The 27,365-nt window shown below is 48.1% G+C and overlaps 1 protein-coding gene across 2 annotated transcripts in view; it reads right to left on the minus strand.

Moving 5' to 3' along the window:
• The window catches only part of KANSL1 (KAT8 regulatory NSL complex subunit 1), a 181,775-nt gene that overhangs the window by 43,856 nt on the left and 110,554 nt on the right, over positions 1-27,365 (minus strand). For both annotated transcript variants that reach the window (XM_056863920.1, XM_056863919.1), the window contains exon 4: positions 5,968-6,072. In XM_056863920.1, coding sequence (XP_056719898.1) covers positions 5,968-6,072 — 105 coding nt within the window. The remainder of the gene's footprint in view (positions 1-5,967; positions 6,073-27,365) is intronic.

The following is a 27,365-nucleotide window of genomic DNA, read 5'->3' on the forward strand; positions in this document are numbered from 1 at the left end:
GCTTGCTTATGGGAGTTCACATAGCATTAATTTTAAAAGGTGTTGCTGCTTGCGTAATGTGACCAGGCTAACACACCTTGTCAGTTTCTAGACAAAGCATAGACCAGGAAATGATCAAAAAGCTGTACATCTCTTCTTGGGGGGAAAAGCAACACATTACTCTTCAATGTAAGTATTTCATCATATCTTCAAATTCTACATCTGCAAATGATTGGCTTGTTTTTCAGCCCCGTTAAACATTTCAGTTCTATTAAAAAGACATTGGTTTAAAATTCAGTTTGGGATCTAGAAGAGCCACATAAACTCTCAGCCTTGCACTTGGCTGTCCTTTGTCTTTTCCTGCCCACTGGTGCAGCCTCATTTTCTCCTTCTTAAAATTCAATCTGACTGCAATGTATGTCAAATTCTGTACTTTTGCCTTAAGCCCAATTCATGACCCTCTATCAAACACAATAAACTTTTCAATGCAAAAGAAAAAAACCTGGAGAATAAGTATTTTTCAAGGGAAACATTATAAATAGGATGTTTATTATTTGGGAGGATTATGAATCTCTGTTATCCAAACAACATATACGTTTAATCTAATTCAGAAACAGTGAGCAGTATTCTACCAACCACATACATAAGGAACATAATGCTCTCCCAAATTTCTGTACACTGTTGCAGTTCCTTCCACCCCCATCCCCAAGAGGAACCATAATGGGGATCACTGGGCTGGAGTGAAGAGGAACAAAGGGATGAAACTGCCTCCTTCCAATCAACACAAAGCTGCACACGTGGAACAAGGAGAGGCAACTTCAACTCTTTGTCCTTTCCCCTTTTCAGCGCCTCAACCTGTGTCGCTCTTCCTCAGCATGGATCCTGTGGCCCTTCCAGGGGTCAAGAAGAACTGCAGCAATTAAGAGAACCTGGGAAAATTAAACCTTTCGCACACAGAATGCTAGAATACCAGCGTGGTGTAGTGGATAAGAGTGGTGGTTTCGAGCGGTGGACTCTGATCTAGAGAACCGGGTTTGATTCCCCACTCCTCCACATGAGCGGCAGAGGCTAATCTGGTGAACTGGATTTGTTTCCCCACTTCTACACACGAAGCCAGCTGTGTGACCTTGGGCAAGTCACACTCTCTCAGCCCCACCTACCTCACAGGGTGTCTGTTGTGGGGAGGGGAAAGGAAGGTGATTGTAAGCTGGTTTGATTATCCCTTTAGTGGCAGAGAAAGTCGGCATATAAAAACCAACTTCTTTAATTCTTCTTCTTCAATAATAAGCATCTCCCTTGCTTTTGTGCTGACCTGGATGGCCCAGGCTAGCCCGATTTTATCAGTTCTCAGAAGCTAAGTGGGGTGAGCCCTGGTAAGTATTTGAATAGGAAGAAGAAGAGTTGGTTTTTATATGCCAACTTTCTCTGCCACTTAAGGGAGAATCAAACCGGCTTACAATCACCTTCCCTTCCCCTCCACACAACAGACACCCTGTGAGGTAGGTGAGGCTGAGACAGAATGACTTGCCCAAGGTCACCCAGCTGGTTTTGTGTGTAGGAATGGGGAAACAAATCCAGTTCACCAGATTAGCCTCCACCGCTCATGTGGAGGAGTGGGGAATCAAACCCGTTTGGCCCTGGTCTTCCAGTGACCGTGCTTAGTGTCCTTCCATTTGAATACAGAGCCAAACAGAAACCGCCTCTTATTTCAACATCAACTCCCTTATTTCCAAGCAGATATAATCATATAGTGAAAATGGCATATTAGCTGCAAAGTACTTTAGTACCCACAAACCAAAAAGTTTTAATTGTTGCATCAACAATTAATATGCATTCTGATGCAGAAAGGGCATGAATTGCAAAAAAAGCAAGCTTAATTTAACTAAATGATTTCATACCCCCTAATGTTTCCAATTCAGCCAGGGAAGGACCAATTTTTTACAGTCCTGCCCCATGGAAAAACCCACGTGCCAGTGTTTCAATTCTGAAGTAGCGGCTTCAACATTTTTTGTTGTCATTGCATTATATATCTATGGCAGCTCAAGGACACCATAAGCATCACACAATCTGCTTACCAAAGATGTATTATTTTATGTCCATTAAATCTTAACAGTGATGCCAAAATCTTTCACCAGCAAAGAAAAAGTAACATAATTTTTTTAAAATTCCTTTCCTAATCCACTGATATTAGGAAAAGCTACTGATGCTGAATCACACATTTACAGTGGGGGAGGGGGAAGGAGGAGTTTAGGCAAGCAAAGTGCTTCTTCCAGTTCTCCACCTACTTCCTTAAACTGCATCAAAAGAATCATTTAAAATGGAACTTGCACAGTGAAATAAGATATACATTCAATTTAAAAAGGCAAGTTTTCATCTTTAGTGAACTGAGCAGCTAAAACAAGGAAAAGTGGAGGGTGGTGAAGAACGGAAACCAGGAAGAGACTTTTGGGCAGAGGAAGAAGAATGTAAGGCTCTGCTCTTATACTGAAAACTCCATCCAAGTATGATCAGCTGCTCCCAAATTCTTACAATAAAGGGAGGCAACACGCAGCAATTGTTCAACGAAGAGGGAGAGGCACTCTGTAAATGTCAGAGGAATTTTTCTTTCCAAGTTCCAGGACTTGGCCCTGGCACAGAGAACCTTTGGGGGATGAGAACCTGCTACGGCGTTGGCACAAAGTGGGGTGGGCAGCAGGGTTTTTTTTTAATAAGCTTGCCTAGAACAAGAAGGATGGGGGGAGAACTGAGAGAAGTAATGGGTTTTTTGAAAAGCTGCTGGACAGAAAGTCAGAGGGAAAATGAGGGGGCAACTTGTGTATGGAAGAAGACAATGTATGTGACTTCTGGTTGAAACTTGCTTGCAGTCAAGGGGGGGCTGGATTTCTAAAGAGGTGCTGGTCTTCAGCAGGGTGGGAGAGACGTTCACCCTAAGCCTCTTCCTTTAATTCTCAGTAACAATAGCAGGAAGGCCCAAGCATGAGTGGTAAGGGGGAAAGTAGTCTGCAAGTGTTCAGTGGCACACCACTGTTTAACAGGCAGAGCAATCCTGAAGAGGGGATAATTGTGGGGTGCCTGGTGACGGCACAGCCACGCCACCTCCTGAGCGGCTTGCAGAGGCGCGGCTACATTGAAAAATCAGATTTCCTCCAAGCCCCGTGAAACTGCTGCATAGAGTTTCACGGGGCTACGCTATCCTTTTCGCAGGAGCAGATTCACACCGGTAAAAGGGCAAAAGGGCTCAGGGAGCTGACTAAAGTCAGACCCGTCCCTGGGAATGCCACCTTTGGTGCTGGCGCGAGCCCCTACACCAGAGAAACACTGCTGGCAAGGCTCCACTGGCACCTGTGCCTTGTGCTGCTGCGAGGCACACCAGCATAAGTCGCCCTGCGCCAGCGTTAGTGCCATTTTCATGCCGCAAGTGGCACTAACCCCGGCGCAGGGGTCATGCTGGCTCCTAAGCTGATTTGCCTCCCCCCTTGAGGATTGCACTGTAAGAGTTATTTGACATGAACTGACTGACTGATCTTGGGCTAGTAACTTACTGCTGACCCTGAAGGTTTCTCAGCTGTAAAGAGGGACCAGTTCCCTCTAGATGGTGTAACTAATGTTTATATGGGTATTATATGTATTCGACTGCCATGTAGGGTGTGGCTTACAACACTGCTTTTGTCATATGTAGCCATGTGCTTTTACTTCCCACTTTCTACTTATGACATATCTGGGTCTAGATTATGTTTCTTCCACCTACCAGGCTGTGCCACTAGGCTGCCTGACTTCAGCCCTGCCTCACCCACTCTTGAGACTCCACAGTGTCTGTGATAATTAGAGTAGGCAGAACTGGGCTAGATGGACCAATAATCCAACTCAGCAGCTCCTTATATTTTTATAGGGTAGTACTGCCAAGCTGTGGGGTTCTTGCTTTGTTTCTCTTTAGTGTTTTGGGATATCAAAGTCCATATCTCAAGACATTTCAAGGACTGATTCGTGTTTTTCAAAGTTGAAAGCAACAGGTTTAGGTTAAGAATACAGTGGATTATGTCCAGCACCAACTAATGTAGTTTTGCCGTCTGCCCTGTATATATTTTTAGCATTTGCAGCAGTGCTCTGGCAATCAGTGCTGACCTATAAGTCACTTGCCTTGATCTAAAGACAGAGCTGTACTGAGAAAACCCAACAATAGCCATACAACAGTAGCTTTGGCAAACAGCAAATGGGCAAGCTACAAACCAGGGGTTTGTGTGCACGCGGGGTGAGGAGAAGGAGGAGAAGAAGAGTTGGTTTTTATATGCAGACTTTCTCTACCGCTTAAAGGAGACTCAAATCAGCTTACAATCACCTTCCCTTCCCCTCCCCAAAACAGACACCCTGTGAGGTAGGTGGGGCTGAGAGAGCTCTAAGAGAGCTGTGGCTTGCCCAACGTCACCCAGCTGGCTTCGTGTGTAGGAGTGGGGAAACAAATCCAGTTCACCAGATTAGCGTCCACCACTCACATGGAGGAGTGGTGAATCGAACCCGGTTCTCCAGATCAGACTCCACCGCTCCAAACCACCGCTCTTTACCACTACACCACGCTGGCGGTTAGAGTGCTGGGCGAGGGCTGCCGAGACCCGGGTTTAAATCTGCACTCTGCCATGAAGCTCACTGAGTGATTTTGGACCGGTCAGACTCAAACTAACCTACCTTACAGGGTTGCCATAATAATAAAATGGGGATGTAAGAACTACGTAAGCTACCTAGGAGTCCCCAACCTTTTTAATCCTGTGGGCACACATTTGGAATTCTGACACAGCATGGTGGGTACTGCCACAAAATTTTTATCTATGGCTTTTAATTATATTTCTTTTTGTACATCTCAGATCCTGTATTTCTGTTTGGTTAGGCTGCTACAAAATGGCTGCTGCAGTAGGTGGAGCCAGCCACAAAATGATTGTCCAGCAGAAACACCTGAAGTTCCAGAAAAGGATAACCTTTTTTTAAAAAAATGTGGTACTGGGGTTTCCACCACTCACTCACTCAACAGTGGAAACAAGGGGGGGCTAAAACTATTCCATGAAACGGAAGCATTGGTCTAGACCACTGGTTCCCAACCGGGAGTCCGTGGACTAAATTAAGGTCCGCGAAACAAAGTTATAAACCCATAATAAATTAATATTTTCAATTAAAAGTTCTCTATTATAAAAATATATATTCAAATATTATTCTAAGTTTAATGTTTAACTAACAGTTATGATTAAAGTTTATTTTCAAATTCTCAGAATTTTTATTTTGAACCTTGGGGTCCCTGCACCGAACAAAAAAGTCCTAGTGGTCCCTGGTCAAAAAAAGGTTGGGAACCACTGGTCTAGACTGAACTATAACTATCAGGACAAACCTACCTTATGTATTATTTCGGAGTCCAGGAAATAAACACCACCTCTCAGAATATTTTTGTTTATGCCTTCAACGTTTCTAGAAAATTAACCTCTTTAGCCCACTGCCCGAATGCAGTAAAAGCACTCCACATACTGAAATGGTTTCCATACACAATTCGGTGAGTAAGAAAAGGTGCTGAACAGGGAACAGTAGTCTGCATCCATTGAGCTGGTAACATGCCTCTTACTCCATCCGTGCTTTCTGGTGGGAGCCTGTATACTGTTTCACAATGGGTTCAGCAATTTGCACCCTTTATTTTGGGTGCGCCTGCAGTTCTTTATATAGAGAATCAAGGTAGCATGAACTTGGGACTTCTATGAATACTGAGGTAAACAAGGAAAAATAACAACATAAGGCACGAAGGCATTAAGCAGAAATTGGGATTCATTTCCTGAAATACCAAAATGTGTCTGTTTTCTTGCAGGATAGTTTTACTCTGCCTTACTGTATTTAGTACACACAGAAAGAAAGCTCTCCTAAAGGTAAGGGAACAGACTAAAGACAGCACAATACAATGTCAGCATAGAGGAAAAATGGAAGGAATAATAAACAAGATCCTCCACCCTCAGTACTTACCAATCTATCAATCCCAGGCTCCAGCTTGACGTCGGCACGGAGACTGTGGGATGAGTCACCTGAGGTGGGTTCAGAAGGAGGTGCCTCGCCAAGGAGTATCAGGCCCTGAAAGGCACAAGTAAGGGGAAGTTAGCAGCATTTTCTATTGACAGCCTTCCAACAACGACTTTGAGAACTAAATCTTCTGGATGCCCATCTGCGCTGCTCTGCCCCACCCTTCATCTGTGAAGCCCACCCACCTCACTGATTCTTCACTTCCTTACATTAATCAAGTCTATTATATTAGGTGCCGTGAAACACAGGCAGGATGGTGCTGCTGCGGTCGTCTTGTTTCTGGGCTTCCTAGAGGCACCCGGTTGGCCACTGTGTGAACAGACTGCTGGACTTGATGGGCCCTGGTCTGATCCAGCAGGGCCTTTCTTATGTTCTAAATCCCCCCTTATTCCTTTGATTGTAGTTCTCTCTCTCTCTAGTAACAGAATATGGGAACTTGCAAGGACAACCGCTATAGCACAACTCAAAAAACTTGTGGATGAACAGTGGAGGTCTAGAAATAGGGGAGAGGAAGGGAGCAAAGAACCAAGATGCTCTTTGATAGATCAGTCTGAGTGTCAGTGTGAGGGTCTCTGTCTTTGTGTCTCTGCTTTCCATCACCTGCTGTGTTATCAGTGAACTCGTAAAAGCAGTTCACACCTTCTGGTCTCAGGCGCCAGGCCTGATGGCCCATGTATCTTCCCCCCCCCCGCTGTTCTTCCTGCCAGTACTCCCTCAGGCCGATGCGGCCTTGGAAGTGTGATAGCCGCCCAGACTTCCTGGGATCTGTCTGATGTTTTGTATTATGCCAAGCTTGTAACTTCCCATAACAATAAGTGTGAACCCCAGTGCCCCAGTGCCCTGGAGTCAATATATTCTGTAAACCCGTATAGCCCCTCACTTGCAACTTTCTACCTGTGCCTGTCTCATCTCCTGAAGGCTTCAATAAATCGATTGTTTCTGTATCAACGTCTGAGCAACTGATTTGGAGAAGCAAACTCAGAGAGGGGGATCTCTCACATTAAGTTGCAAGTCCTTGCCTCTCGGACTGCAGCTGTACCGCTTTGGACAGAATGTCAGCCGACGAGGACACCACCCCTAACCCCGATGCCCCCAAGCAACCGGACGAGCCGGAGAAGCCGGACCCTAAAGAGGAGGGAGCCAAGCCAAAGAAACCGAAGGGTCGCGCCCCCGACCAAGATCGGGACGGACGTCCCCGGGGGCTCACTTATTGGCTGGACTCTCCCAAGGGCTGGTCGCTCTCGCGGACTGCGGCGAAGGATCGCCGGTTGGCCTTCCCCAGCACGGGACTCGAAGGGGACCCGGCCCGCAAAGAGGCCCTCATGGAGGAAGAACGAAAACAGTGGCAGGAAGACCGCCGGGCTATGCAGGAGCAGATGGAGATCATGCAACGCGTAATGGGTGAGATGGCCACGACCCTAGATGCGCTGAAATTGCAACCTCCAGCCGGTGCTCCCCCAGACGGGGCGCCAGTAGTTCCGCCCGCAACCCCTGCCCCCCCGGCCCGTCGGGACCTGAAAGTCACGTATGACGGGTCGGGAGACCAGTTGACCTTTTTTATGGTCCAAGTAGACATTTTTATGCGGGAACAAGGCCGAACCTTCGTTTCTGAGGAGTCCCGGGTGCAGTACGTGGCTTCCTTACTGCAAGGGGAGGCGGCTGCCTGGATGGTGTTGCAGTATGAACTCCGCTCGCCGGTGCTGCGAACCCTGGACGAGTTCATGGTAGCACTCCGAAACCGTTTTGAGGACCCGACTCTAGGTGAGCGGGCTAAAGCCTCCCTGATGCAACTGCGCCAAGGGACTAAGTCGGTGGCGCAGTATGCAAGTGAGTTCCAGTCACTGGCTAGCCGAATTCTGGACTGGAGTGAGGCTACCTTGGTACAATGTTTCAGGGAGGGTCTCAACCCAGACCTCCAACATTGGGCCTTCATGCAAGGGAACCCCCCGGATGTGGAAGGTTGGGTTCGCCATGCTGCTGACATCGAGAATCGCAAACAACTCCTGAACTTGTCCAAGCAACGGATTGGGCGAGACCCCAGGCCCCGGGGTGACCGTGGCCGGGAACTCCGGCAAGGGGGTGGCGGGGTCCTCTCGGCCGCGGAACGCCGCAAGCGGTTCGAGGCCGGCGTCTGCCTGATCTGCGGGGGAAAGGGTCACTTTGCATCGCAATGCCCCTCTCGCTCAGGCCGTCCGACCCCTCCCCGCCAAACCCAGGCCGAGCCGACGAAACCGGCCGCCGACAGCCAGCCTCGCCGCAGAAGTGGACCACTGAGCCGGCGCTCCGGCGCACCCTCCGCTCTCCACGCACGTCCCCAGGATGGGGCATCCGACTCTACGGTCCCATCGGGGTCCCGGATTACAAATACCGTCTTTGATTCGGACGGCTCCCCGGAGGCCACTACCCCGTCCCCCTCTTCCAGCGAGGAGGAAGAGTGGGAACAGCCGGCAAAAAACGCCGTCGGTCTGCTGTAGGGGGGGCTCCGCAGCAGACCGTCCCTATCGTTGTGCAAGGAGCTCCACCGATGGTAAGCGCCCAAGAGGACAATGTATTTGTGCGTGTCCATCTGTCCCTACCCAAAGGGGGTCCCCCGTTAGAGGTCCCCGCGTTGGTCGACTCGGGGTGTGCCCGCACCATGATAAATGAGGAAACTGCCAAGAAGTTGGGTGTCCGGCGCAAGCGGCTTCCGGGACCCCTCCGTTTTTCCCAAATGGACGGGAGTGACTTTAAACGGGGCCCGGTGACCCACAGAACTGCAGCCGTGATTATGTCCGTGGGGGAACATTGGGAACGGTTGTATTTCACTATCGCCCCTATTGTAACCCCTGTGGTGTTGGGGATGAACTGGTTAAGGGGGCACAATCCCTCCATTGATTGGGTTAAACGGGTGCTTTCCTTCCCCGAAAACCCCTGTGGGTTGCATGACAAGGAACGGGTACTCAGGACTCCAGCCGCCGCACTGGTAGGGTCCCCCGCCCCAGTCTCTCCTCAATTACCCTCTGAGTACTCGCAATTTACTGATGTTTTTGATGTTAGAGAGTGCGACGAACTGCCTCCCCACAGAGAAACGGACTGTGCCATCGAGATTGTAGGGGAAGGCAAACTGTCTAAGGGAAAGGTTTACCCCATGAGCCCTAGTGAAAAGACAGTGTTGCGAGACTATCTGGATGTCAATCTGGCGAGGGGTTTCATACGCCCCTCCAAGGCTCCTTATTCAGCCCCAGCTTTCTTTGTAAAGAAAAAGACGGGAGATTTAAGACTGTGTATTGACTTTCGCAGACTGAACGCAGTCACCCAGTCTAATGCTTACCCCCTCCCTCTTATTCCTGACCTGCTAGCACAATTAAAGGAGGGCCGAATCTTCACCAAACTGGACTTGGTAGAAGCCTACCACCGCATTCGCATCAAAGAAGGAGATGAACCCAAAACGGCCTTTTCCAGTTGTTTTGGGATGTTTGAGTACCTAGTCATGCCGTTCGGACTTTCGGGGGCTCCGAGTGTCTTTATGCAATTAATTAATGAGGTTTTGCATGATTTACTGTTTCGGGGGGTGGTGGTATTTCTCGATGACATCCTTATTTACTCTGAAACCATGGAAGACCATGTGCGCCTAGTGCGAGAGGTGCTCCAGCGGCTGCGGGAGCACAAACTGTATGCTAAGGTGTCCAAATGTGAATTCCACCAACCCTCCATTACATTTCTGGGGTATGTGATCTCCCACCAAGGGTTGGAAATGGACCCCGCCAAGGTCCAGGCAGTGCGGGACTGGGAACCCCCCACTACCCGCCGCCAACTTCAGCAGTTTTTGGGGTTTGCCAATTTTTACCGGAACTTCATTCCTAACTTTGCCCAAGTTGCGCTTCCCCTCACTGCCCTGTTGCGTACCAAGGACAAGGGGGCTAGCGCCGCGCTTCCCTCAGCCCGTTTGCAATGGTCCCCCCAGTGCCAGCTAGCTTTTGAACGTTTGAAGCTACTTTTTTCATCCGAACCCGTTTTGGCTCACCCAGATTGCACCAAGCCTTTTGTGGTGCAAGTGGATGCCTCGGATGTAGCCATGGGCGGGGCCCTATTGCAGAGGGATGAGGGGGGACGGTTGAGACCATGCGCCTACTTCTCCAAGAAGTTTTCCCAGTCTGAAATCAACTGGGCCATTTGGGAGAAGGAGGCAGCAGCGGTCAAACATGCCCTTACCATATGGCGACACTTCTTGGAAGGGGCCGAACTGCCATTCGAAGTGTGTACCGATCACAAGAATCTTGAGGCCCTCAAGGGGGCTAGAAAACTCAATGCCAAACAGGTTCGGTGGGCCCAATTTTTCGCTAAGTTCCGGTTCACTCTCAGACATGTCCCTGGCAAAGAAAATGCCCTAGCCGACGCTTTGTCACGACTTCCCCAGTATCGCAACGATTTCGATCGCCCAGTCGACTCCCTGTTCACTCCCGAGCAGCGAGGGGAAGTTCCTAGCTTAGCCGTCACCACCCGGTCCCAAGCCCGACCACCGGAGACCCCCCCTACACTCAAAGGCATCCCGGAAGCCTTCCAACAGCGACTCCGGGACGCCTCCTTGCAGGAGGAGGAGCATCATCTCCTCCCCACTGGTCTGGAACGTACCAACACTTGGTGGGTGCAAGGGGGGAAACTGTACGTCCCCTCCTCTCTTCGCAAGGACGTATTGGGACTTGTACATGGTGCCAGGCTAGCGGGTCATTTTGGTTTCATAAAAACGCTTCACCTGGTTCGAAGACAATTCTGGTGGCCCGGTATGAGATCTGATGTAGAGTTGTATGTGCGCAGCTGCCCCACCTGCGCCACAGCCAAGAAACGGATGGGAAAACCCCCAGGGCTTCTCAAACCGCTTGAGAGCCCCTCCCGTCCCTGGGAAGTCATCGCCATGGATTTTATCACCGACCTACCTCCGAGTCGGGGAAAAACGGTTCTTTGGGTTATCACAGACCTCTTTTCCAAACAGGTTCACTTCGTTCCATGTGCAGGCCTTCCTTCAGCCCAGGGCTTAGCTAAACTGTTCATCACACACGTCCTCAGGCTACACTCGATCCCGAGGAAGGTCCTCTCCGACCGGGGGGTCCAGTTTGTTGCCAAATTCTGGCGGGCCTTCCTAAAGTTAATGGGAGTGGAAGAGCAGGGCCTTTCTTCCGCCTATCACCCCCAAACGGATGGTCAAACAGAACGAGTAAATGCGGTGGTAGAATGTTATTTGCGTTGCTATGTAAATTTCCACCAGGACGACTGGGTCGACCTGCTGCCATTTGCCGAATATGCGTATAACAATGCGCCTCATTCCTCTACCGGCTTTAGTCCCTTCCAAGTTATATACGGGACGGATTTCGGCCCTTTCGGTTCTGCCCCCGTCTCGCCAGAGCTCCAGTCTACCCCTGACCTTCAGGAGTGGATTCAGGTGGTTAAATCCACCTGGCCATGGTTGCTCAAAAATCTGGAAAGGGCAAAAAGCAAGTACAAGGAACAAGCAGACAAACACCGGTCTCCGGGATGGGAACTCAAGGTGGGGGAGCAAGTCTATCTGTCCACCAAAAACCTCCGCTCTCTTCGCCCCTGCAAAAAACTGAGCGACCGTTATGTGGGACCTTTCCCCATTACCAGAGTAATCAACGAGGTTACTGTGGAACTGGACCTCCCAAAATCTCTGAAAGGAGTCCATCCAGTCTTTCATATAAGCCTCCTCAAACCCTATGTGGCAGCCCCCCAGTTCCACCCCCCTCCCGCACACGAGATTCCTACCGTGGTAGGAGGGGACACCCATTTGGAAATATCCAAGGTTTTAGACTCCAAATGGAAGAAAGGGAAACTGTTTTACTTTGTTCGCTGGAAAAACCTTGGCTCCGCTCATGACGAATGGGTGGCCGCACCCCACATGGCGGCTCCTCGCTTAGTCCGGGAATTCCACCTTGCTTATCCCGATAAGCCTCGTCCTCTCGGGGACCCCGGGGGGGGGCCTTAAGGGGGGCAGAATGTGAGGGTCTCTGTCTTTGTGTCTCTGCTTTCCATCACCTGCTGTGTTATCAGTGAACTCGTAAAAGCAGTTCACACCTTCTGGTCTCAGGCGCCAGGCCTGATGGCCCATGTATCTTCCCCCCCCCCCCGCTGTTCTTCCTGCCAGTACTCCCTCAGGCCGATGCGGCCTTGGAAGTGTGATAGCCGCCCAGACTTCCTGGGATCTGTCTGATGTTTTGTATTATGCCAAGCTTGTAACTTCCCATAACAATAAGTGTGAACCCCAGTGCCCCAGTGCCCTGGAGTCAATATATTCTGTAAACCCGTATAGCCCCTCACTTGCAACTTTCTACCTGTGCCTGTCTCATCTCCTGAAGGCTTCAATAAATCGATTGTTTCTGTATCAACGTCTGAGCAACTGATTTGGAGAAGCAAACTCAGAGAGGGGGATCTCTCACAGTCAGAGCTGGAGAAAAATCCCTTTTAGTTCTCCGAAAACAAGCAATGCTGCTCAGTTGTTCAATACGTTGTGTTTGTGATCCACAACAGTAACACAAATTAAATTTAAAATATGGTGTTAGTTGTATTTTAAGAGGCAATCATTTTCTTGAGGTGGTGGGGGAGGGATGTAGTTTCATTGTGTTTTGTATGTTTTTTAACCTTGCAACTGTCAGCTGCGATGAGCTACAAGGTAAGGCAGGGTATCTAAAAATAAACAAATAAATCTTTTGAGCTAAAATCACCATAGCATTCCTTCTAACAATAAAGACTACAAACAACTGAAGTAGAGAGTGCTGAGATGGAACTTCTTTTAAAATTTGATCATCTACAATACTTGTGTGATTTGAAGACATTCTGAAGACTTTTTTGCTCTAACAAGTTACTGTAACAGCAGTATTCTACAATGCAGATTAAAAAATTGCCTTTTCTTCCAAGAAACGATTGCTTCTATTAAAGGTTATGTTTTCATATACAAGAAGTTCCCAATCACTAGGAATAGTGTCTTTAAATAAATAAAAACCTTTAGTTGGTATATTTAGTCTTCTGAAGCAACTTCCAGTGAAATCCCATGCAGGTTTACTCAGAATCAAGAAAAATCTTAGGACAGTACTCTCCTTCTCTCTTTTAGACTGGAAGAGGCAGAGATCCTTCCTGATAAACTATACTGTGACATGGTTAAGGTTCTTGAGCTACAGAAAGTTGAAATTTGCTGTAAACCAATGCATTCCAGATACCCGATAAATGAAAACGGGGGCATTTTTACACCTCTTGCCATAGGCGTAAACTATGGGGGGGCACAGGGGCTTGAGCCCCCCGAACTTGGCTGGGGGGGGGGCTGAGCACCCCCGGGCAACCAGTGCCCATATGGGGGCTGTTAGGTGGCTGGTGCGGCGTGGCGTCGGCGCATGTGGTGGCCGCAGCTCTCCAAGCCATGAGCCTGCCTGGGTGCGGGGCATAGCAGGTGCCACCGCCACCCCCACCTCAGCCGGGCGATGAACCCCCGTAATCGGCGCGTTAGGCAGTGGGCAAGAGGAAGGCCTAAACCAGGGGTCTCAAAACTGCGGCTCCAGACCCGCATGCGGCTGTTTGGCCCATTGAGTGCGGCTCTCCGAACTTGGTTCGGAGCCCCGGATCTTGCGCCCGCTCGCACTGGCAGCCGGGCTGCGGAGCCGGCGCGCCTGAGAGAAAGAGAGAGTGGGCGAGCGGGCGTGCTGTCTCTTCCCCCCCCCCACTGTGGAGAATGGCCGGGTCTCCCTTGCCCTCAATGGTTGGGAGGCTAAAGCCTCCCCTCCCCTCTAGCCGCGCGATTGCTGGGTGAGCAGCTCGTTGGTTCCTGCCCCCATCAGCTGTTGCGCGGGGCGGGCTTCCTTTGGTAGACCTGGCCTCTGGCTGAGTCCCATTGGGAAGCCAGGTCTACCCACTGGCTTTCTTGGCGGTAGACCTGGACTCCGAGGAGGGGAAAAAGTCCCCCTTCAGAGGCCAGGTCTACCAATTGGCTTCTATGGGCCTCCGGAGGCCAGGTCTACTGCCAAGAAAGCCAATGGGTAGACCTGGCCTCCCAATGGGACTCAGCCGGAGGCCAGGTCTACCAATAGGCTTTTATGGCGGTAGGCCAGGCCTGCAGATGAGGACTCCGGACGGGGGGTGGGGGGATGGCAGGGAGGAGTGCCAGAGGCCTGGCAGTGCCCAGGAACAACCAGGGGTGGTGGAAGAGAGGGTGGCCAGATCCCGCCAGGCCTGGAGTGCCCGGGAGAGGAACGGAGGCTCCTCCCTGTGATGTCACTGGCTCCTCCCTGTGATGTCACAGCAATTTCTCTGGCCCAGCCCCACCCCCGGAAACTGGAAAGTTTACGCCCCTGCAGGCTCTTGCTAAATCCTCAGAAGCTTACTAAATGGTGGCTAGCATTCAAGCAGCCAGCTACACAAATTATAAGTGCAACAGTGTGAGAGTTTCTAGAGCTCTGCATTAATTCCATTAATTCTACAATCCTGCACGACAGGCCTACCAATATTTCCCTTTGTATACACAGCAGAACTGAGACTAGAAGTCAGCTGATCCTTGCCAGTGAGGATCAACTATGCAAGAGCTTCTCCTCATGCTTCATTGGCATGGTTAAAATCTGCACACGCAAGACCTCTTCATGTAAAATACTGAACAACCACACTGAGAGATGAAGAAAGGGGCGAGGGGGGCGGTGAAGTCAGAACAGAGCTAGCAGATCGGCCCTCCTCTGTTTAAAGAAGAAGAATACGCAATGCCCAAGTTTCTCTAATCATCAAATGTTTATATCACAGAAAGTGCAGCACAGGATAAAACCAGCAGGTTCCCTTTCTAGCAAAATCACAGCCAGGAGCTACTGCAGATAATAAATTCCACACAATAATAATACATTCCACACAATTCGATTTATAACCCACCCACGCACCCTGCAATTCAACAGAGGCAATATACTCCAGAAAAAAGAGTATAACTAATTTAAACTGGGGATCTTTCAGTAGATATTGCAGGAGAATATCTGGGGACATATTTTCAAATGCAAAAGAAATCTTAGTAGTCCAAAACCCTCTTTTGGCCGAGGATGTTTCCACCTCTTCTCTTCCTGTTCTGAGCTCAGTTCACAACTGATTTGCTAGACTAACACACACACACACACACACACACTGAACATTTCATCAAAGCAACATTTCCTGCTTTTGTTCCCAGCTTGGTTCCAGTTCTTCTGCCAGTTAGATAAAGCCATGAAAACTGGAATAGAATTGTTACCAGTTGCAATCTATCACAACTTTTCTTTTTTGGGAATGTCTCCCACCACACCACACCCCGTTTGTGTAAAATGCACACTTCCTATCACAGGAACAGTCACAGATCAAATTTCAAGCTTCTGGTGAGCAGGACTGAAGTGGGTGTTTCAAAACAATGGTTCTGCGACAAGGAGACGGTTGGGGGTCTCTAAAGCCCATCTTCCCGACCACATGTTTTTAAGGGATGGGAACTATAACACTTCTGTTTTGACAAGTTTAAGTCATATGTAGGACAGGCAGTTGTCTTGGTAGACTTAAAATACAGAAAAACCACATACAAATATTCTCTCTTAACCAATGAAACACTGGACAAAATGAAATGGGCTTTATCCTACCAGTTTTTTCGCTAGTGCAAGAGCCTGTTTTGAATGTGAAGGATACCGGTACATTTGCATTGGGGCTGCAATGTGCAGTAAAATTTGGTTGAAGTAAAAAAAAAAAGTAACCTATACTTGTCCATATCTCCCCCCACCCCAGGCTACAACTGTACAACAGGAAGCAGGGTTAATTACTTCGGAACACACAGGGACAAGTTTCTCTTTCAATCTGCAATTTAAACTCCCCAAGACCTAGGGACCTTTCCTTTTCCAAGAGAGGCTCCTTCAAACTGGAAAAAGATAGATTATTCCCCATCTTTTCAGATGGCATTTTTGCTCTGGTCACAAATATTATGATAGTCTACTACTTATTTTTCCCACTCTGACATTAAATCAATAGCAGCATGGTGGGAAATTGTTTTGGTTTTTTTCCCTGGGTTTTTGTGTGTGGAAGGTCTATATACGTTATAAGACTTATAAGACCGTTCATGTTTAACCAACCATATCACTATGTCAACATCAATCCCTTCAGTTATTCTTGTTCCTCCATTTTCAGCATTGTAGTAATAAGCATGTGGCAATGTACCTGTGTATTCTAGGTTCAATATTTGCTTGTTCATTTGCATTTAAAGCATTCCAAAATTTCAGGCACTTCCTTTGCTTGCCTACCCTTTCAAAGAAACCACCACTCAAAGTGAAGGTAGGGCACAAAGAATAAGCCTATAGGAAAGCCTAAGTAAGGTTCTCTCAGTTCATTCTCATATCTGACAATAGTAACTGTAAAACATTCCAACTTGTTCTCTCAAACACAGAACTTTTTATTCTATGGGATGATGGGTCTCACGAAGAAGCATGTTCTGCTTTCAAGAGATTCGGAAAGGGTGGTATCTCGTTCTAACATTGCTCTTCAGAGTAAAACAAACATTGCTAAAACAGGTTTATTTGTTTTTACTCTAGCCAAGCTTTGCCTGCTGCTTCTCCATTCAGTTTCCAACATGCTGACTTTCACTGATGCGGACAACTACCTTTGCCACACCCTATCATCAAGGAAAGATGGAGACCTCACACTCTGTATGAAGGTTCCAGGATCAGTCCATGATATTTCTTGTTAAAGGACCTCAGTAAGACTAGCAGGGGGAATACCGAACAAGACTGTGGAAGCTGGACAACAGTGCTGGATGGACTGATAGGGCCAGAGCCAACCATCTTTTCTGCTGGTGAAAATGGAAGAGACCCTTCTGATCACTTCAAAATACTGTGCTGAGGATCATGATACTTTCTTGGGCAAAAGCCATGTGGGATTGGGGCAGTAAGAAGGGGGGACTGGATGAGATTTACCAAATACGTTGGTTGGCTCCAAACTCATGGTCTGTCCAAAATATGGCAACTTAAGGTATGCACATATGCCAGCATCTACTCTCAGAAACAGGATCTATCACCACTGGACTCCTCTGGACAAATTGAGATGCACCAGAACAAAGTCTCTGGGTACACTGTAAATATCTCAATTGAAGGATCAAAACCTGAATCCTTCTCCATGACCAAGTTTTGTTTGTTAGCTCTCTTAGCTCATATATCCTCACAATAATCCTGTGAGGTAGGCTATGTCCACAAGTGATCACTGCATTAGGGGCAAACAGAGATGTGCGGCAGAAAGTTTTCCGATGCTTTTTCCACTGAAAAATTTCCACCCCGTATATGTAAATACAGCTTGTTTTCTATAGCCAAGAGTGTTGTGCTGCAAGTCAATCATGTTATATGGGCTAAATGTGGCCTATGAAGCATGGACAAACTCCAGTGCTTATATATCATCCAATCTTGTACTTGATGCATTTGACTCCTTTTTGCTAACATCATTGAAATGTTTTATTTATTTATTTACACCAGAAGACTTGACAATCCAAATTTCCCCCCACAAACCCACACCACTGGGGGTGAAGGAGAATTTTTTTTGTCCTGGATCAGATTTAAATGGAAACAATGCTGGAAACTCTTTCCCCAGCCTATCCAAATATATCTGCTCAATAAAGGTCTGGAAAAATATTACCTTGACTATTAGAGAACTGGCAACTGTGCCACACTTGCCAAGCCATGCAGTTCTATAGGGTTTATAAGCTTTTTATCAAGATTTGAGAAATAAAAAAGACTCATTTAGGAAATGGAAGGAGTGACTTATAATCAAGGATGAATGTAAACAAATAAGGTCCTTATGCCAATCCTACAATTGTATACATTGCCTTCACTGGAAATCTTAAACTCGTGGGACCCAAGAGATATTAGGAAATGGATTGCTGATAAATAAACTGATAATGATATGTGCCTAATACAAAAGTCCAAGTTCTCCCCATGGTATCCTTTATTCAAATCCAATAAGCTCTTCGCTAATTATTTATCAGAACTTTTGGACCCAGGGTTAAGGAGAGCATTTATGACGGCACAATTTCAAACGATGCCTTCAGCTTATGGCTGATATTTTAAAAATACCCATAATCTAAGGCTATGTCCCAGTTCCTCGGATTCAATAGAGGACTTCCCACATTTTTTTTTAGTTGCCCATTTTATGACTCCATTCTTTTTAAATTAACCCAGCATATCCCAGATGTATTAGATACAGTTGAGGGTCGAGTTAGATTTTTAATGGCAGAAGTTAATTCTAAGATCATGTTAGAATCTAAGTTAAGGAAGAAATTTGTTGAAAATTAGGCTCCAAAGTTGCTATAGAAAGAATATTTTGGGGGAACTTTAATGTTTAAATTAGCAATAATATGCATATACATGACTGTAACATTTTAAAAAAATTATTCATGTAATTCTGGGTGTTGTGGGTTATATATTTTGCATGGTTTTACTCTGTATATTGTTAAGGTCTATGACTAAAACATTAATAAAATTGATAGACTGATAAACAAATAACCAGTGTTTGCAGAGAGAGTATTAGAAAAGCTAAAGCTCAGTATGAGCTTTGGCTAGTAAGAGATGCTAAGCGCAACAAAAAAGAGTTCTTTTGTTATGTTCAGAGTAAGAAAAAGAACAAGGACATGGTAGGCCCGTTGCAGGGACAGGGAAGTGAAATTGTGATGAAGAGGGGGCAGAACTGCTCAATTCCGACTTTTCTTCAGCCTCCTCTTGCAAGGGAAATGGTGCTCAACATGGCAAAAACAGAACAGATGATGAGGGAAGGGAGTTGAAGCGTAGGATTAGCATAGGGGTAGTACATAAACATCTAGTTTCTTTAAATGAAACAAGACCTCAGGTACAGATGAATGGCATCCAATGATATTAAAAGAACTTGCGGATGTTATTTCTGAGGCTCTGACCATTATTTTTGAGAATTCTTGGAGAACAGGTGAGGTTCCAGAAGATTGAAGGTGGGCAAATGTTGTCCCCATCTTCAAGAAGGGGAAAGAGCCTTGAATTACTTACTGTGAAGGCTCCTTCTGCTCTGAGGTACGGAGGGCGTCTTCAGCTTGGGTTATTTACATATCCTTGCTAGGGAGGCAGGAATCAAAATATATACTAGGCCTTCCTGTCTCCCGGGGGAAGTGACCCCCTCCTTCCTGAAAGCTCCAGTAGTTGTAGAGCTAAAACGCAGGATGGACAGGAAAGACCCTTTGAAAAACAATGTATTGTAATAATCTAACACGGAGGAACTAACATTCCATACAACAAATAACAACAAGGGGTAAGGACAGACTCCCCTGTAACATTTGTGTCAGTAAAAACTGAAACTCAATATGTGGTGCACGAACAGCTGAGTGCAGTGATGGTTTCTTTTGTTGTTGTTGTTGCAGGTACCATCGGGAGGGGAAGATGCCCTCCGTACCTTAGAGCAGAAGGAGCCTTCACGGTAAGTAATTCAAGGCTCTTTCTCGCTCTGAGGGAGGAGGGCGTCTTCAGCTCGGGATGTACCAGAGCTATGCCAGAATAGGGTGGGTGCTATTAGGTATCCTGCACCGCCTGTAACACGCTTCTTCCGAAGTTGGTGGTTCTCTCGGTCATTAGGTTGATTTTATAATGTCTTGTAAATGTGGTAACCGTCGACCACGTTGCTGCATTGTAAATCTGTTCCACAGATGCACTGTGATTGAAGGCTGTCGAGGTGGCCACACTCCTGATGGAATGTGCTGTGATACCGAGAGGAGCCTGTAAGCCTGCTGCTTTGTATGAATGCATAATGCATCGTTTAATGGTGCCGCTGATGGCGGCTCTGTATATCGCCTTCCCCTTGTTGGGGGCTGAGGAATAAGGAGTTTGAGGACCTAAGATGTGGTGTGCGTCTGATGTAAATTCTTAAGGCCCTCTTGACGTCCAAGGAGAGCCACTCCTTTTCTTTCTGAGTAGCAGGATTAGGGATGTAGGTGGGCAGCACTACTTCCTGTTCGCGGTGAAATCGCGTATTCACCTTCGGGATGAAGGTGGGATCCGTGCATAGTACCACTCTGTCTTTACGGAAGACACACAAATCGGGTTGAATACAGTGAGGGAAGAAAATGTTTGATCCCCTGCTGAATTTGCCCGTTTGCCCTCTGACGAAGAAATGACCAGTCCATAATTTTTATGGTAGGTCTATTGTAGCTGTGAGAGACAGAATAACAACAGGAAAAACCCCAGAAACCCAGAAGACAATAATCAGAGATTGATGTGCATTATAATGAGTGAAATAAGTATTTGATGCCTTTGCAAAAGATGACTTAGTACTTGGTGGCAAAACCCTTGTTGGCAATTACAGAGGTCAGACGTTTCTTGTAGGTGGCCACCAGGTTTGCACACATCTCAGGAGGTATTTTGTCCCACTCCTCTTTGCAGATCCTCTCCAAGTCAGTACGATTTCGAGACTGATGTGTAGCTACTCGAACCTTCAGCTCCCTCCACAGATTTTCGATGGGATTAAGGTCTGGAGACTGGCTAGGCTGCTCCAGGACCTTAATGTGCTTCTTCTTGAGCCACTCCTTTGTTGCCTTGGCCGTGTGTTTTGGGTCATTGTCATGCTGGAATACCCATTCTCGACCCATTTTCAATGCCCTGGCTGAGGGAAGGAAGTGCTCACCCAAGATTTGACGATACATGGTCCCGTCCATTGTCTCTTTGATGCAGTGATGGTGTCCTGTCCCCTTAGCAGAAAAACACCCCCAAAGCATAATATGTCCCCCTCCGTGTTTGACAGTGGGGATGGTGTTCTTGGGGTCGTAGGCAGCATTCCTCCTCCTCCAAACACGGAGAGTTGAGTTGATGCCAAAGAGCTCGATTTTGGTCTCATCTGACCACAACACTTTCACCCAGTTCTTCTCTGGGTCATTCAGATGTGCACTGGCAAATGCAGATGGGCCTGTACATGTGCTGTCTTGAGCAAGGGGACCTTGCGGACTCTGCAAGATCTCAGTCCTTCACGGCGTAGTGTGTCACCAACTGTTTTCATGGTGACTATGGTCCCAGCTGCCCTGAGATCATTGACAAGTTCCCCCCGTGTAATTCTGGGCTGCTTCATCACCGTTCTCATGATGACTGCAACTCCACAAGATGAGATCTTGCATAGAGCCCCAGACCGAGGGAGGTTGACAGTTATTTTGTCTTTCTTCCATTTGCGAATTATTGCACCAACTGTTGTCACCTTCTCACCAAGCTGCTTGGCAGTAGTCTTGTAGCCCAGGCCAGTCTGTAGCCCAGTGTAGCTGGTTGATAGGGGATCAAATCTGGCTGGTTGATAGGGGATCAAATACTTATTTCACTAATTATAATGCACATCAATCTCTGACTTTTGTCTTCTGGGTTTCTGGGGTTTTTCCTGTTGTTATTCTGTCTCTCACAGCTACAATAGACCTACCATTAAAATTATGGACTGGTCATTTCTTCGTCAGAGGGCAAACGGGCAAATTTAGCAGGAGATCAAATACTTTTTCCCCTCACTGTAGATAGGGTGCCTAGTTCTGAGACCCTTCTGGCTGAGGTTACAGCTGTTAAAAACGTCTTTATTCGGAGCCACTGTAGATCGACCGTTCTAAGTGGTTCAAACATTGCCTTCGTAAGGGCCTTTAGGACAGTGTGAAGGTTCCAGGTGGGGAAGCGATGGATAACCGCCAGAGAGGTGGATTTAACGCCCTGTAAGAACGCCCGGATATGTGGATGTTTGCTGAGGGCATATCCAGAAACGTGAGGAACCAAGGTCACAATGGCAGCTAATTGACGTCTCATGGTAGAGGTCTTGAGCCCTAGCTGCCTCCCCTCCTGCAGAAAGGAGAGGATATTGACAGTCTTGGGTTTGAGCTGATTCACTAAATTGCGATTGCAACAGGTGGCAAAAACCTTCCAGGTGGCACCATAAATACAATGGGTGGCAGGCTTTCTGGATGACAGGATGGTGTCGGTGACTTCCGAGGTATAAACGAGATCTAATAGCCTTCGCTTCTCAATGTTCATATGGTCAATTGGTACCACCTGGGATCCAGATGGCAAATGGGACCCTGGAGGAGAAGATCGTGCCTGTGTGGGAGGCGCCATTGAGGGTGGATGGATATCTCTTGAAGCGCCGGATACCACTGTCGTCTTGGCCGGTCTGGTGCCAGGAAGAGAACCGTGGCCTTGAGGGTGTGGATACGCCTGAGGACCCTTGGGATCAGCGGTAGAGGAGGGAATGCGTACAGGAGGCCCAAGGGCCAGGGCAACAGAAGGGCATCTGTGTCGTCGGTTGCCGGTACTGCGAGAAGAACCTTGGGAGTTGAGTGTTGGACGAGGTTGCAAATAGATCCACCAGAGGGATGCCGAACTTGAGGCAGATCTGTCTGAATGTCGCTGGGTTCAAAGACCACTTGGCCTCTTTGAGGTGTTGTCGGCTCAGCCAATCTGCCTGTACATTTAGGACGCCCTGGATGTGCTCGGCTCTTAACGAGGGTAGGTGTTTCTCTGCCCAGTCGAGGATCAGTGACACCTGCTTGTGGAGACTGGAAGACCTGGAGCCGCCCTGCTTGTTAACGTGGGCCTTGGTGGCTACGTTGTCCGTCCAGACAAGCAGATGTTTCCCGATCAGTTGGGGGCCAAAGTGCAGAAGAGCCTTCAGGATGGCTGAAATCTCCAAGAAGTTGATGCTTTTCTATTTTTTCCCTGTGGGCCCCACATCCCCTGAGCCAGTTGATTCTGAAACGTGGCTCCCCAGCCCATCAGATTGGCATCCGTGAATAGCTGTATGGGTGGGTCGTGAAGGATGCACGGCCCTTCGATAGGTTGTGTGGGTTGGTCCACCATTTCAATGCTAGGCAGAGTGGACTTGACAAGGCTATGTCAGGATCAGGCGTCTACCCCTAGCATCCCACAAGCAAACTCGTCCAGGCAGGTAGTCCTGAGGCAGTAATACTTTATTAGGAGCAAAAAGGTAGATTAAAAGAACTGACTGTCATCAAACAGAAAAAAGCTGTTAAGGGTGATACATAGGCAGGTTACATGTTTAAAAGCACTCTAGCCTGTGAAAGTAAAACAAAGCAAGGCAAACCCTAGATAAGGGATTCCCAGGAAGCATAGACTAAATATTACACAGCTGTGAAAAACAGGATGGACGAAACTGTACACAGAGTTTACAGGCATGAGAACCAAGGTCTTGACACGGAGCCAGAGGCTGGCCTACTCATGTCAAGCAACCAGCAAACGCCCGACGAACCAGCAAGGGCCTGACAGGCTGGAGTCCTGTTTCTTTTCCGGGCTATGTCTTGTTGGTGGGGCCGGAGGAACCATTGCAACAGTCTGGCATGGTAGCGGGCCCAGGGAACTGTTGGGATGCAGGCAATCATGTGGCCCCGCAGCTTGGCCAGGGCTATGAGGCAAAAGGTCACGGAAGATAAGGTTTTCTTGGTCAGGTCCGTAATGAATATTACTTTCTCCCTCGGGAGAATGAGGGAGGTGGTAGGTGTATCGATGATTGCTCCCAGGTGGACGAGTCTCTGGGACGGTATCAGGTTGCTCTTGTCCCAGTTGATCAAGAACCCGTGAGCTTGGAGCAGGTGGATGACTAAGTCTGTGTGTGTCAGACTGAGTTCCCGTGATGGGGCACAGATAAATGTCGTCCAGGTACGGATGTACCTGGACACCTTGCTTCCGGGCGGCAGTCATTAGAGTCACTAAGACTTTGGTGAAGACCCTGGGGGGCGATGAAAGGCCAAAGGGGAGTGCCCTGAACTGATAGTGTTTGTCTTGGAACCGGAACCACAGGAATCTCTGGTGGGTGGGGTGGCTGGGGAGATGGAGGTAGGCTTCGGTGAGGTCCACCGATGTCAAGAACGCTCTTGGCCTTAGCATCTTGGTGATTGATTTACGGGTCTCCATCCTGAACCATTTGTGTATGACAAATTTGTTGACAAACTTCAGGTTCAGGATGGCCCTCCAGTCCCCGTTCTTGGGGACCATGAAGAACACAGAGTAGACCCCTGATAATTGCTTTGAGACCTTGACTGGCTCGATGGCTCGTATGTCAAGCAGATGTTGTATTGCTGCTTTCGTATGGAGGAGTTCTTTGCCGCCGAGAATGTTTGGGGGAGAGATGATCTTGTCTGGGTGTGTGTGTCAGAACTCGATTAGCTAGCCGCTGTTGATCACTTGAGTCACCCAGTGGTCTGCGTGAGAAGCCTCCCACCTTGTCGCAAAGTGACTCAGGCGGCTCCCCACTGGGAAGGCCCTGGCGTCACTGCTTGCACTGGAGGGACCCATTATTTGACCTGTTGGTGTTGGTCTGAGAAAAGCGGGGCGATCTTGTGGAGTGGCCTCCCCGCCTAAAGGAACCTCTAGATGAGTTTCAGTGTCCTCTCCTTTGGTCCCTCCGAAATCTCTGAAAGGGCTGAGATGAGCGAAAGGAGTGGGAGGATGAGCCCTTCTGGTCCCTGTGATAGCTCTTAGGGAGCCCTTTTTTCTTGTCACGCGTCTCTACCAAAATGGTGTTGAGTTGGTCCCCAAATAATTTGTTACCTTGATAAGGGAACCCCATGAGTTTCGCCTTTGAGTTGGGATCGGCCTGCCAGGGTTGCAGCCATAGGGCTCTTCTGGCCGCCGTTTGGGTGGCTATGGCCCGTGCTGAGAAATATTGTCTAGGGTGGAATCGCCTAGAAATGTAATGGCCTTTAGAACCCTTGAGACGCCCTCTAAGGCTTGTTTTCTTCTGGAATAAGTTTGCGCAGCTTACGCATCCACAAGATTGCCGCCCTGGACATGAGGGCAGATGTTATTGAGTTACTAATGGAGAGGGTGGAGGCCTCATGGGCCCTCTTGAGGGCAAGCTCGGCTTTTCTATCCAGAGGGTCCCAAATGGAACCCATACCATCTCTTGCCACTAGGTCGAAAGAGTGCAATGTGGTGACAGATGCCTCCACAACTGGGATTTGGAGCAGTTGTGTAGAGGCATTAGCCAGTGTATAGAACTTTTTGGCAACCGCTGGTGTCTAACTGCCAGGGGTTTTTCCCATTCAGACATAATCAAAGAAGTAAAATGTTCAGGTACCTTGAAGGGACCTGGTGTCTATGAAAGAACTCTTTGGAGCCCCACAGGTTTTCAGGAGCCTGAGCGTCCTGAGTATCTGAGAGGTCCAGGGCTGCTAAGGCCTTGGAAAGGAGGGGAGTGAAATCCTCCTGTGGAAATAATCTCCTCCGGAGGGGGGGGAATCTTCTTCTGAGGAAACCTCTCCTTCCTGTCTTGCCTCGTCAGTGAACTCTGGGGATAAGCTAGCCTCTCAATGCCTGGAGGTGGCCTTCTTGGTGGACATGGTAGTCCGTGAACTCCCGCACCCCCTGCAGATGGGAACCCGCATGGTCAAGGCTAGAGCCCTCCAGGGGATAAGGCAAGCCTCTTACAGATGGCGTGGGGGAAGCTTGTATGCCCTGCAGGCCCTCTACAAAAAAACTTCTGATGAGCTCTATGAGCTCCGATCGTAAGGCGGCGAGCCCCCCCTCGGCCGGAGCCGACGCGTGCGGCTGTACATTACCGCCCAGGGAAATCAGCTGCAGATTGGGTGACACTGAAGCGGTGATCTGTGGGGCCGGCGCGAAGGTCTGCTGAGGCGGCTGAAGCGAGGTCTGTTCTCCCACAGAGGGAGGAACGTCCCTGGGCGCTGTGGAAGGGCTACGAGCCACGCCGTTGGTTCCAGGCGCCCGGCTAGGAGCCACGCCAGTTGTCTTGTTTGCGGTTGTAGAAGCCACGCTAGTTGAAGGAGCAGCATTGCTGCGTACTGGCGACCGGCTAGAAGCCGTGTCTATTTTAACTCTCTCTGCTACCGAAGTAGCGACACTGGAGCCTGATGCCCGGCTAGAAGGCGCACCGGTCTTTGTACTCCGTGCTCTGGAGGGGGAGCTCCTTGCCTTTTTCATTCCCTTGACTTCCATGTCTTTCTTTGTAGGCGCTCTCTTGCACTTTAAGTCCCTGAGAGGGGATTGTGAGGGTTTGACGGGCAATTGGCCGCTTGCTGAGTCTTCCCGACTCTGGTGCGCGGCAGTAAGCATTCCCGGGTCTAAATCTATGGACGAGATACTCGTCGTTAACGGTCGCTGCCATCTTTTTTAGGCGGGAAATTTTTGTCCTGCCTGGCACTAGCCTGAGGCAGCGGGAGCCGCCAAACAGGGAACAGACAAGGGGAACAAGGAAGATTACACGCTAGTACTAAACTACTCTAAGACTAAGTGAAATTAAAAACAAGTAAGTTTCCTTTTTTAAGCACTAATGGCAGCCGGAGGCTGCAGACACTGCTTCCCTAACGAAGGCAGGAAACAAAACTGGAGCTTTCAGGAAGGAGGGGGTCACTTCCCCCGGGAGACAGGAAGTCCTAGTATATATTTTGATTCCTGCCTCCCTAGCAAGGATATGTAAATAACCTGAGCTGAAGACGCCCTCCTCCCTCAGAGCGAGAAAAAGGAGGATCCGGGTAACTACCAACCTGTCAGCTTGACGTCTATACTGGGAAAAGTTTTAGAACAAATCATCAAACAGTAAGTCCTGGAGCATTTAGAAAGGATGGCTGTGATTACTAAGAGCCAGTACAGGTTTCCCAAGAACTCATGTCAGACTAACCTCATCTCTTTTTCTGAGAAAGTTACTACCTTGCTGGATCAGGAGAATGCTGTGGACATAATATTGTCGAAGGCTTTCACGGTCAGAGTTTATTGGTTCTTGTAGGTTATCCGGGCTGTGTAACCGTGGTCTTGGAATTTTCTTTCCTGACGTTTCGCCAGCAACTGTGGCAGGCATCTTCAGAGTAGTAACACTGAAGGACAGTGTCTCTCAGTGTCAAGGGTGTAGGAAGAGTAATATATAGTCAGAAAGGGGTTAATCTCATTGATTAACCAAATTTTTCCAGAAGATATAACAGCCTTATTTCAGCATTGTTTGACAACAAGTAACTTCCTATGGGATCAAGAATTTTATGAACAGATTGATGGAGTAGCTATGGGAAGTCCACTCAGTCCAGTAATAGCAAACTTTTACATGGAATATTTTGAAAAGACAGCATTAGAATCAGCACCTTACAAACCTACAGTCTGGTTCAGGTTCGTAGATGATACATTTACTATTTGGAGCCATGGTGAAGAAAAATTAATGGACTTTCTAAACCATCTTAATAATATCAATCCAAATATTCAGTTTACCATGGAAAAGGAAATTGAGGGTAAACTCCCATTTCTTGATACCCTTGTCATCCGTAAAACAAACTTTCAGTTAGGTCACAAGGTCTACCAGAAACCAACTCACACAGATCGCTACTTACACAAAACTCCAACCACCACCCCCGACAG

The sequence above is a fragment of the Euleptes europaea genome, chromosome 18, assembly GCF_029931775.1.
Source record: "Euleptes europaea isolate rEulEur1 chromosome 18, rEulEur1.hap1, whole genome shotgun sequence".
Lineage (NCBI taxonomy): Eukaryota > Metazoa > Chordata > Lepidosauria > Squamata > Sphaerodactylidae > Euleptes > Euleptes europaea.